This window comes from Sceloporus occidentalis, unplaced genomic scaffold, assembly GCF_023333645.1.
Source record: "Sceloporus occidentalis isolate IW3139 unplaced genomic scaffold, rSceOcc1.0.p SCAF_166, whole genome shotgun sequence".
Classification (NCBI taxonomy): Eukaryota; Metazoa; Chordata; class Lepidosauria; order Squamata; family Phrynosomatidae; genus Sceloporus; species Sceloporus occidentalis.
This window is the reverse complement of record NW_028317146.1, coordinates 582,750-595,760: the sequence shown is the minus strand read 5'-3', so window position 1 is coordinate 595,760 and position 13,011 is coordinate 582,750. Positions and strand designations below refer to the sequence as shown.

The 13,011-nt window shown below is 34.2% G+C and overlaps 1 protein-coding gene across 1 annotated transcript in view; it reads left to right on the top strand.

The window, feature by feature from the left end:
- The window catches only part of LOC149279416 (phospholipid phosphatase-related protein type 5), a 73,750-nt gene extending 66,200 nt beyond the window's left edge, over positions 1-7,550 (top strand). The window contains exon 6 of the mRNA XM_089501189.1: positions 7,518-7,550. Coding sequence (XP_089357315.1) covers positions 7,518-7,550 — 33 coding nt within the window. The remainder of the gene's footprint in view (positions 1-7,517) is intronic.
- Positions 7,551-13,011: the final 5,461 nt, after the last annotated feature.

Genomic DNA, 13,011 nt, shown 5'->3' with positions numbered 1-13,011 from the left:
AGCTGTAGGAGAATAAATGAAACACAAGGCTCCTTTCTAAGAACAGTAACTAAATAACACATGCTTCAGTTTACATGCAGTAAAATGCATTGGAATCAATTACGCATATAACATTAAAACGAAACATTAAAAACTATATATATATATATATTTCCAAAACACCTCCCAGTAGAAATACAAAATAATTAGAAGTGGGGTGGTATTGGGATGCATGAGTTCTATTTATGCTATAGTCCATACTAAATTTAAAAAATACCACAGTGGCATTTAACTAAGCATGTGATATAAATATACATTCTAATATTTGCCTGCAAATGCCAAGGACAGATATAAACCCCGGTATATGAGTTGTTTCTAAGTAAATGAATATATTTTAAGTTTAGTTTTTGTTTTCATTTTTATTGTGTACAATTTATTAACTTTTTTTCTTACAAAATGAGAGTTTATTTATGGGTATAAATTGACCCTGCAGAATGTATGGTTAGTGTAGTGTGCAAACCTAACTCATGGGAACTTGACTGGTTAGTGTATGGTATGGTTAGTGTTAGTTATGGTTAGTGTAATGTGTGGGAAATTGACTGATCGGGCTACCCAGATGTCTCCTTCCTCTGGGGAGCAGCATTGTGAGGGGGCAGGGGTAGCCATGCACATGGGTGGGCTTAGTATTGCAAACTGTGGGGTTAGTTGTTGATAAGGGCAGGGTTAGCCAAGGTAACATACAATGGTATGGAAGTGGGACGAGAATTGGTCAGGGAGTGGGCATACCTAAACACCACTCGCCTGCCCAGAGAAGAATGGCCCAGACACTCAGGTTAGCGGATCTTCACTTAGAGACTCTGGGTGAAATCCGGATCATTCCCGGGTATACCCATGTTTAGTATATATCAATCAGAATAGAAGGTTAGCCATAACACCTTAGTTTATATTTATTGCACAATACAGGGTTATATATAAACATCAATTGTGGTGCTTCATGAAGTAAAGCAATCAACGGGTACAATTATAAACTGCCATGGTGATTGTTCCACCTTACAACTTTGAAAGACCGGCTCTCTTTGCACTACCCACTATGTGTCGCTACGCAAACGATCCAAATATCATTCAGAATTATATATTATTATTTATTGTTTTATATAGCGCCATCATATTGAAGCGCTGTACAATATACCTTTAGTTGATTTTTTTTTTAAGTTATATTTTTGTGTTGCTTTACAATACAAACACAAAATTATAATTTTAGTACTTTCTTACTCACATACCAATTGACCTCCCGTATCTAAAATGAACACAAAATTGCAAACCCTCTCTGAATGAATAGGGATTTTTTCTCTTTCTGGAATAAAAAGCTTTCACAGAACATTTTAAATGCATTCCTGGGAGACAATGCATACAATGTCTCCATGGGAACCAATGAGCATGTAGCAAAGAGCTTTCTCTGCTTCTCTCGGTTGATAAAAAGGATTAAGCACACCAGCCTTTGAATCTTACCTGCCTGCCCTCATGTAGAAACCTCATCATTCCAACATTTAAGGTAAGAAAACCCAATGCACTGCAGCTCTTTCATTATTGAATCATTTAAACTTGGAAACTCCATATAACTTACTCAATAAAAAAAGACATAATGTGAATATTGGAGAGCGTTAACAATATTTACCTGATTCCATACAAACTAACATTCACATTTTTGCACCAATAGACTTACAGTGCATTCCTTTTCAAACACGCGGGGTTAGAACATTGTATCTACAAAATGATCAAAGTATTTTCTCACTACAATGTTATTAAATGACTTATCATGGGTTATACATATCCTAGCTCTGCTATATCTAGCATAGTGATATCTATCAGTTCACATTAGGAGAAATGTTGCTTAGTACTCCCGAACAACTTTTTTTTTTTTTAAATATCAGGGGTTTGAGTCACTTGAGTCAACCTCCCTGCTATAATATGGAGGCAACATCTTAACATAATTGACAGAAGATTCACTTATCAGTAGGCCTGGACTGTCAATAAACCAAAAACAACAACAGAGTAGGTATCAGTGAAAAGGTGATCACCCAACCTGGTATGCCTGGACTGGCAAGTAAATGTCCTCAGGGCTTGTAGCTCAATGTTCTGCACACTTACTTTTACAGGCAGATGGATACACAGCAAGAGCATAAGAATGTACCGTCCAGCTGCGTATATCCAGCCTGCGGCCTCATATATGTCATTTAGCAGCTGTTGGCCTTAAAGAGCCAGGGCTGTTTTTCTGTCTCAGTCTAGCTATGAGTATCAGCTAGCCAAGTTTAGTGTTCACTTCACAAAAATGATCAGTTATGGTTTGGGTTATATTTTTCCTTGAAGTAACACCATGGAAATCCCTATAAACAATGGAAAGACAATTAAATGCATAAGACTCAACCCTTTATCTAGTCCTTGGTATTGTCTTAGTCGCTATAGCCATATACCTATCCAATGTGTGCTTACATTTCCACTCATTGTGTTAACCTTAACCACTTATGTACCGCCTTCTCAACAAACTAAATATAAATGCTATTTTAGCAATAAGTGCCTAGTGTGAGATTTATTCATTTTTTTCAGTAATTAAATTGATAAAAGAATAAAACAAAGTTAGTTTTGTGATTTACTTTTTAATTTTAGGATTAAAATAGTTTTCAGGTATTATGCACATACATTGCATTCTGTTTTAGCTGGATTGTGTGAAACTGTGTATTTTTGCCATGTGATTTAATTATTACTGTAAACCATGATTAATGAGGCTTGCTGAATTGTTAATGGAGGGTAAATGGAACACAAATGACATAATGTTTGCATAAAAAAATAATCATTGCAGTGAAAACCAGAGAGCCAAAAATAAAAAGAGCATTCATCATGGTTTATAAAGCTTGCCGCTAAAATGCATTATAATCTGTCCAATCATAACATGACACAGGATTGTTTCTTGGGTATAATGTATGTGAGTTGATAACTCCTTTTAGGTACATTAGAGAAAACACACTTATATTTTATGTAGCATATTGTATTAAAAAAAGAGACATTTTTGTTTGGTTATCTTCATGCACGTCGTAGATAAAGAAGGATGATCATTCAGCCATAGCTCTGCGTTTGCTTTGGAGTACAGAAAAAATAGCCATGTCTGAAATGTTTATAACAATGAAAAATATATGCTTTCCTTACAGAGCCATCTGGTGATTGAGACAAGGAAGAGATAGTACTGCTATACATTTATAACCCCAGTGATCTCTGTATAAGACTGTATTTTAGCAAGTGGGGCTGAAAAGGGAGCATCATGCCCTGTCTTTTTATTTTATTTTAATTTAGAGCTAAGGTGAAGTGAGATCTGTATCTCCAAATTCCAGTGTTCCCTGTCTTACATCACCAAAGATTGCCAAATTATTCCTAAGAAACTTAAATAAACGTTACAGGGGGAATCTCAAAAGTATACATACAATGATTCTGCACTCAGGATAATATCACTCCTTTAAGGATATGTAACTAGTATGTATGCTGTAGGCTAAGCGACGTCATAGCGCTGAAACCTGTGATGAAGAAACTGAAACACCAAATTCACTTAAGGCTCGGTTTGGAAGACTCCTGTCTTGGATATCTGGGCAGAACCGTTTTGAACACCTTCACAAAACAAGGCAATAAACGTATGTGCGCATCAGCGCACCTGTGTGTTGGAGTGGGGTGTTTGGCTTTTAACCAATAGCAATGCTGACTTTGTGTGCAGGTCCAATCTTCAAACTTGCCAATATGGCTTACTTAGTATAGCAAAACATTTCCGCTTCATTTCCCAGCAGTGCCTCAACATCTATTAAGTATTTTGAAAAAGTTATAATGACGAACCTGAAGAGCATTATTTTTATATTTATTACTTAGTGCTGAATGGCATGTAGTAGACCTATACCAATAATCATTTTCATAGGAAATTTTAAATGTTTCTTGAAAAATAAACTTGTTGTCATACATGCTCTGCAACATTCAGAGAATTAATTAAACCGTGCCGTGGAGTACTCAACAGCTTGTGGCTGTGAATAAATGTGCAGTATCCCAGCCAGAGTTGTACTAAATTGCTTTTACGCTGTGCACTATTTAAGTAAATCACACTATTTTTATTCTTTTTAATCTAGCTTTAAACCCCATGATGTCTTTTATTGCACAATTTATATGGTATGATTAATTGAAGGTTTGTAGCTTTACAAACAGAGAAAGCTTCTCATCATTCCTCTTCATGAACCACAAATTTAAAAAGTAGGCTAGGAAAACAAAGAGACGATTAGTAGTTCTTAGCAATATATTTATAAACCCCACAAAGGTTTAAATGATTCATTTACCTGCACTCAACGTCTGATTTATGACATGCATCTTCCTTATGTGTGTGTGTGTTTTTTATATGTTTCTTAATGTCTATACTTCCAACATAGCAGGTGATGTATTTCGGCCTTGAATATTTCAGCTCGTTTGTAGTTTATATTATTCTACCAAACTGGTAGAACTAAAGAGCTAGAAAGGTTTAAAAAACTACCAAGATGTCCACTAACGTTGATCTTTCCCACCCCATGCTCTTGTCATTGCCCCACTCCTTTTCCCTCCTGCTGACAAGCCCCATGCTCCTTCCACTAACCACCCCAAGCTTGCAATTGGCCACCAGACCCCAATACCCACAAAAAGGGTCAATGATCTCCAATCGCTGGAAAGGGGCCACCTGGGTCCGGAAGACTGCAAGGGCCCACAAATGGGCAGTGAGCCATGGGGAAACTTGTGGCAGATCACGGGCATATCAGCCTCCTGCTTGCTTTGACCCCATAGATGGGTACTGGTTGTATTTCCCTGGTAGTGGCCCTTTTGCCACTCCACAACTTTATTGCCGTTGAATAAATATTAATTTTATGACCATAATTTTACCGTACTTCCTTGTAGATTCATTTTCTGTAGGTGCCAGGACATATTGGTTTATGTTGAAAGGAAGCAATAACAGAAAGAACAACCATGCAAAATATTCTAGTTTCAGTAGTACAAAAGATTATGTATTTTCTCTCACAGTAGACATGAGTATCCTGAGTGGGTAAAGATAAACATTTCAGACCACTGGATTACAATTTTGGCACCTAGATGTAATAATGAAATAAGTCCAGAAGCTAACACTGAACCTCTTGGAAAAAGCCCTATCTATCATAATTGTTAATGAGTGTATTCATATAGTAAGGTTGGATGTGATTGGTAGTTAAAATTCTCATGAAAATCAAAAGAGGCATATGGAGTATTGTTGGTATTGCATGGTCCGGTGGTAGCAAAAAATCTATTTCTTTATTTAATCACATTCATTTTTAATTTACACTTATTTTAATACTAATGTATTATTTTTTAAACACAGATAATTAAATAGTATAATACTAACTTTATGGCGATCAATAAGTCTTGATTGCCAGCCCCCAACATCATTGCTCTTAGCAGCTCACGTTCCAAACACGTTTTAATACAGCATTCAGTGAATTATAAGGATTATGCAAAGATTAAATGGTACAACCTGAAACACCAAAATGTCAAAGATAAAAAGCTAGATTTTCCATTACAGAGAGCCAATTCAGATGCAAAGTCAATTTTTATATTGAAGCAGAAGTATGGAACTAGAAACACGATGAAGGAATTTAAATCGACTGGGTTATTACATTATTGCCAGCAGATGTTAGCTAATTAGTCAAACTTTAGCTGTAATTATTATATAGATGTAATGAATCTTAAAAATATGGAGTTAGATAATATCTTTAAGACAGCCTGAAAGAACTTTTTTAAATGTAATGAGATCATTTTTACTAAATGTTCAAATGTACCATGACTTGTGTAATCCAAATGACAATCATGTCCAAGTACATACCCTCATTCTATGCCTAAATATGAATTTTTCCCAGCATTGTTTTGTTATTAAGTAAATACTCTTACTTTTTTAACGCATGGCAGTTTACACAGATGTGATTGAATGTAATTGTAATGGATATTGTAACTTGGTGGTCCAGGGGATTGGCACCTGATGGATTGTAATATCTCTGAAGAATACTTGATGGGAAAGCGGGAAACGGAATCCATTTCAGGAATATGATGCAGTTTCATAAGTTTTCCTGCACATGCCAAACAACTCCATGAATAAAACAGTATTTCAGTCTTAAACCACGAGCCACTAAAACAATCAGTGGTCAGACCTAGTCATTATCATATGATAAAATACAACAACACAAGTGCAATGTAGGTATACAATGTTTATTCATGAGGTAGAGTATGCTTTTCAGAACAGCCATCATGGACACAAGCACTTACATCTTGTATAATGTACATATTTGTTTATAAGGTGGACATTTGTTCCAGTGGTGCTTATGTTTAATTGCAAATGGTTGGAATAAATTGGAAACTGATTTCCACAGTATGACAAGGAAGAGTTTTCTGTGATATGAAAGATCTCCCCAGATCTTCCCTGTTGAAACAACACCTTCTTCAGTCCCTGTAGTTACCCTACTGCTAATCATACAGAATTTAGTCAGACTGAGAAGATGTATCACTGAATATAACATTGAAACACATCATCCGATTATATAACTGTACTGAAGGTTTATTTAATATTTTAGAATTTTAGTTTGGACTGATAAGTTGATGTCAACTAGCAAGGCAAATGTAGGACAAAACAAATAAAAATGTCATATTGTATATTCTTTCAGCTTGAACAAGTACAACTACATGGACTTACATAAAACTCCAATGGTCAAAAACCATGGGCTAATCTAATATGTTTTGTCAGCTTTCAAATGCCATTTTCATGAAATAAATCCAATTCTGCAATCAGGGGCTTGTGAGTAGCAATTAATAATGAAAAATAACTTTAATATACAACCAGGAGGTTTTATGCCAGTTAATTAATTGGTCATTACCATATAGAATATTTAAGACATCCATGGACAATCTACTAAAATAATTTACATACTAGAGTGCAGAAAACTCATTTCCTGATATCTATTAAGGTTTAGAGACAGATGGGAATGAAACTAGATTAAACATTTATATATTTTGATGTTGGTAGAAAAATAACTGGGGTAATACTACAAGAGAGATTAACTAATTAATTAACTGATTAGGGTGATTTAATATCTAGACAGGAAATAATATGTTGATTTTGCTCAGGAATATTTTAACATGTATTCCATGTATATTTTGCATTATAAAGGTTATAGGGTAACCCTTAGACTATATATATATATATATATATATATATATATATATATATATATATATATATATATATACTCTACTATCTATCTATCTATCTATCTATCTATATATCTATCTATCCATCCATCCATCCATCCATTTAGTAGATAGATATTTTTATTTCTTAACTGGATTTTTCTTAAGAATTTTCTAAAATGCATATTATGCATTGTAAAGGTACTAGAGTGACCACTAGAATTATATATCTACCCAGTCATTAACTCTTTAATTATTTTAGTTTCTTTTTGTCTCCATAGAACCACATCACTGCCTTTGCAGAGGTCACATGATGTCGAAAACAATGCTTTCTCTCTGCACTGGACATCCTCCCTGTTCACAGTCCACCCATCTGAACCAAGATATATTTGATAAGAGCTGGAAGTGCGAGTTACAGTTTTCTGGTCTATTTAATGATTTTTACGGTATCAAAAATAGTGTCCACACCTGACAGTTGTTTTGTAATTATACCTTGTTTTCCTTACTTTTTTGAGAATACCATTGAAGATGTGTAGAAATACGATAAAATACGTACACTAGTTAGTATGTACAATCCCCACAACTGTTGATCCTTAGAGCTTTTTACTGATCCATGTACAGTACCTAATAAAATCAAAACTTTTCCGTTTCTAAACTCATTGTACAGGTTTATTTCAGCTAATATAGCATGAGATAATCCCCATTCAGGAAAATTCTGTATATATAAATAAAAAACGTATTTATGTTCTGTGCTAAATACTGTTTGCACATGGTATTTTGCTAAATATTTCACTATATGATTTTTACTTTATGTTATTTCAAGACTGGTGCTTATGTTTCAAAGGGAAAATGCAAATTTTTACTGTAATAATTAATGTATCATAATTAAAAATTTATTTATTTGGAATATAGTGTGTTGACTGAAGATAGGTCTTGTCTTTATTCCTTGTGTTACGTTTCTGTGCATCTGAGGGAAAAAAATGAATACACGGTATTACTAGATATTACAAATTCCACTGCAATACAGCTTACAAATAGTCTAGAACCGGATAATAAAACATAACTAGATATACAAAGAAAGCAAAGTATTTCATTATATCTAAATGTGCTTTAGTGGTAATCAGGATTTGTTATTCCAAATGGGATCCCAGAAAACAAAAAGGAACCGCTCAGTGGATTTCTTGCACTTTAAAAAGCAAAACAACTAACACCTGGTGTATAATTCTATTTATTATAACTCTTATAATAAGGAGCTAGTTATATCAGGCTCCAAAATGCTGCTTCAACTAGTTTTTAGGCCCTTATACCAGCATGTGACACCATATGAAGATACATTATATTAATTAGTCTATTACCATGTTTTAATATGGAAATGCCATTAATGAGAAATAGTGCCAGCTGATTTAACTATATGTTGACCTGAAAATCTGCCAGCAAAATGTATAGATCATTTTCTTTACATCATTACATACTGTTTTCTGTTTTGATGAGAGTCCTTTTTAATAATAATCATAAAATGGATAATAGTGGGAGGGGCCAATGGTGGCATTCATGTTTTATACAGGCCCTTCCAAGACATCTGCTATCATCCTCTGATTAAAACCTGTCCAAACACTTATATTGCCTTTCCTGGTGCTGAGAATAAGCAGCTGGGGAAGACATTGGTGACATTGACGCCAGCCTTCCAGCATAACCCCCCAGAGTCGGTCTCAGGGAGCATGCGTCCGCCATCTTAGTATCGATATGAGGCGACCATTCGTACCGCTCGCTGTCATACAAACTCTATCATCACCTGAGGACCTTTCCAATGCAAAGTATTTTGTGGTGATCGTGGCTCTCCAACTCCAGCTGAATAGGACCATCAACCCCCCCCAATACCTTCTAGGATATTTTATCCTGTATTAGCTCTGTCGACCAGAGATCAGCGGTATTGGAAGGCCATCTTAGTTGGCCACATCAAACCTCTACAACCTGTGAGTGTTTGCTCTGTGACTTATTGCTTTGTGGTAGGGTCTAACAGAACTCATGTACATACTGCCCAGCAACCTGGTTTTTATAAAACTATATCCTCTATCCTAGCAGACCTACAACCCACCCAATGCATAACCTGCTTAATCACTTGTATATAATTACATTTTATTTTTGTGGAACTTGCTTCTGCCTTATAAGTATCCATAAAATACTGTACCTTTCATGCTACTGCAGATCACAAGCTTGTCTTAATCTCTTGGATCTAACCATTTGTCCACCTATAATTGTGTCAAAATCTCACATTATTGGAGATTTGAGGAACTACATTTATCTGTGTTTATACATGAGGAGACTACACCCTGCATATAGTACATTTCATTTTACACTTACTTATAAATGTCAAGCTGGATCTGGTATAAGTGTCATCTTAACTTTTAATCTTCAGGACATTTTGTAACTGAATTTTTTTTGGATTACAAATATTGGTTGGGTTTTTTGAACACTGTATCTCCTGCTCTGAGATATTACAAATAATATGAATAGCAGTATAATTTGATATACTTGTTCCTTGAAATAAGGCAACGTTTCCTAACGATACTCAGTTTAATTGCTAGTGATGATTTCACAATTATCATCAGTATAATTCCAAAGCTAACAAACCCGTCATCAAATAGAATTCATATAATTTAACACAATCAGGACTAGTAAACAATCATTTCCATATTGTCAGCTGCTAAATGTTCTATGCTTACTATAATAATATTTTTAAAAACTTGTGAATGGTAGCTGAGCATAAGTAATACAACCATATGTAGAGTATGTATATTGTGATGTTTTCCAGATAGAATGCTATAATTTCCACATGATACATGCAATCATAAGAGTAACAAGTATCACTATTAAATAAGTAGGTAGGACTAAAACTCATCCTCTGATAAGGCAATGTCATAGAATATGAATACACATGTACATAAATACAAATAAGCAACAAAATAGCTGGCAACTTGGTCCTGGTGGTGCATTTACCGGCTCCCAATATTTCCAAAGGAGGACCACACCTGGGATAAATCGACAAGGCAAAATGGAAATAAATCCAGTAATACTTTGCAAATTCTTGTGGAGGATTTATTGTAAATCCACACGGAATAATAAATATACTTGACGCATTTCGCACCTTAATGCTTAGTCATAAGCTACCTTGATCAAAAAGATTTGAGTGTAAACTTCCACCAGGTGAAAACTGATTCAAATCCCTCCTTCCACCCATTGCGTAGCATTGGCAGCGTACACTGGTATTTGCTATTTAAAAAAGGAATCATAGTTCTTTTTATATGTATATATAGGTAGGGGTGTGTGTGTAGGAAAAATCTAATGGAGTACAGAACCCATAATAGACCTTTTAACACTTACTGCGATATTTTTGTTAGAGCTAGACAAATAGAACAGATGGTTGAATGACAGTTTTCTAATTGCATCTACTTTTCCATGAGTTTAAAATATGATACGAAAACATGCATTAATACCTTTTTATTACAAGACTACACTACTAAAACTTAACAAACATATGGGTTTCAAAAATGTTGTTAAATCCTCCTTTTTATGCAAATTCTTTCCTAACTTTGAAATGCATTAGACATATGGATACAGCAGCTGGGTCTGCAGAAGAGTTTATGAATACGACATGAAAGTAAAATTATTTCTAACTCGACCAATATATTTTTAAGGATTCATGAATCTTTGAAAGCTGAGAAATGTAAAATATTTTGTTTAATCTTCCATGGATGTTTTTGCAGTATATCCCTATTTTCATGTTTGTCCTAGGCGGTACAAAGATACATTTAAAATAGCCGTGATACACGTACATGTAATATTTATTTGGACAAGGGCATGTAATTTCACTCTCAGATCACAAGCAGAACCACCATGAGCCATGCCTTACACGATATTTGTATCACTGTTTTGACAGAATTAAGACAAAGTTTAGTTTGAGCATCGGGCAGCTAAGATGTTCTCAGCCATACATTTCCTTCTACAAAATAACAAGATGTCCAGGAACAACATCATCATCATCATTATTATTTATCGATTTATAAATAGCACCATCATATTATGCAGCATGGTACAATGAGTAGGCAGGATATAACACGTTGTTCATCAAATAATCAAGCAATTATGGTATAGTTTCCTGGTCACATAATTTATTATATTTGTAGTAAAGTAAATGCTATTGGATTAACAAGTGATGTGATTTGGAAATTTTGTGTACAGGCAAGTACAATCACAAAAACTATTTTCTGAAAGACTTACCAGTTTGTTTGCCTAAGCATGACATTTACACGGTCCTGCTTGAGACCATTTTTAAGAATATTCATCATTAATCTCAGAGTTACTTGACTTTCTGGAGGCACTGAATCTGTTCCTGTCTCAAAAATTTCTCTTTTCTGGCTTTGGGAAGATCTGATAGGTCTTGGAAATGACTGATTTTTCTGTAGTGAAAAATCAAAATACAGCAATAATTTAGTAATTGTAATTTAGTAATACAATTATATTATTTGACACTGGTACATTGGCTTTTGTGTATCTGACTTGCTTAGCATACGCTTAAAGAATAAGTTCTAAGTTCTATGTTAGGTTTCCAAAAGCAATACTATTTTTGCATATGTAAATTGTATTGTTTTGTTATATACAGTAATAATTTTAATAGAAAATTTTTTTTCCTAACAAAAAATACATTGGCACATTTTTTGCAGTTCTGATAAATATCTTAGATGACATTGAAGGTTCTAATGCTACATTGAAGTGATGCATAAAACTATTTACAGGATCTAACTGTGTTTTAGGCAAATTTGTGTTGAAGTGGTCATAAGTGAATTTATACGCCAAAGCAATGATTGCAAATGTTCCCTTTAAGCAGTAAGCACCATAAAGGGACCATACATTGAGAATATATTTCCCTAAACTAATAACGTACGTTACCCGTCGTTGTCTGAACTCTTGAAGAATGTGAAGAATTATGAAATGGTGTTTTTAAGGGGTGTGGATGAAACGCGGGAAATCCCCAAACATCCTATGAAAAGATAGAGAAATAGGCAGATTTAATTTCTTTCTAGGTAATTATATATACTATAACTATTAATAGTAATACAAATCCAAACAAACCTGTCCCATTTCCAATAGATTGGATCCTAATAGATAATAGAAATACAGACTATGCACTTTTTCTCAGTTTTGCCAAGTTTATCAATTCTAAAATTAATTACCACTCTAAAAGGAAATAAATACTAGAAATTCTCTCCATTGCCATAACACTTCTCAAAATTGATAGATACACAAGAAAACAGTGAAGAATGAAAGTAAAAATACTCAGGGACAGATTATTGTTGTAATCGAAGGCTTTTTTAAAAAAAAATATTAAAATGTATTTAAGTAGAGGCAAAGAAAGAAAGCAGGTGGGGAATCTAGAAGAATAAGTACTGAGGAACATAAAAATATTACAGTCTACATAAGGGGAAATCAGCTCATGAAAAGGTATATAACTGGCTTTAGGTGGTATCATTGGTATCACAATATCCATCCAACCCAATGCATCTGTTCCAGTTCAATATTAATCACTACAGACAATGAGTTGACCTAATTAATAATGTCTTATATCACATAAGATCTATATTTTATATCCTTATGCAATTAACTATAACATATACTGTTTTTATGTACAAAAGAGTAGTGAAGATTGTAATTGTGCAATTATTTAATACATCATTTTATAATCAGTCTCAATACAGGTAACTTAATCTGCCTTCATGC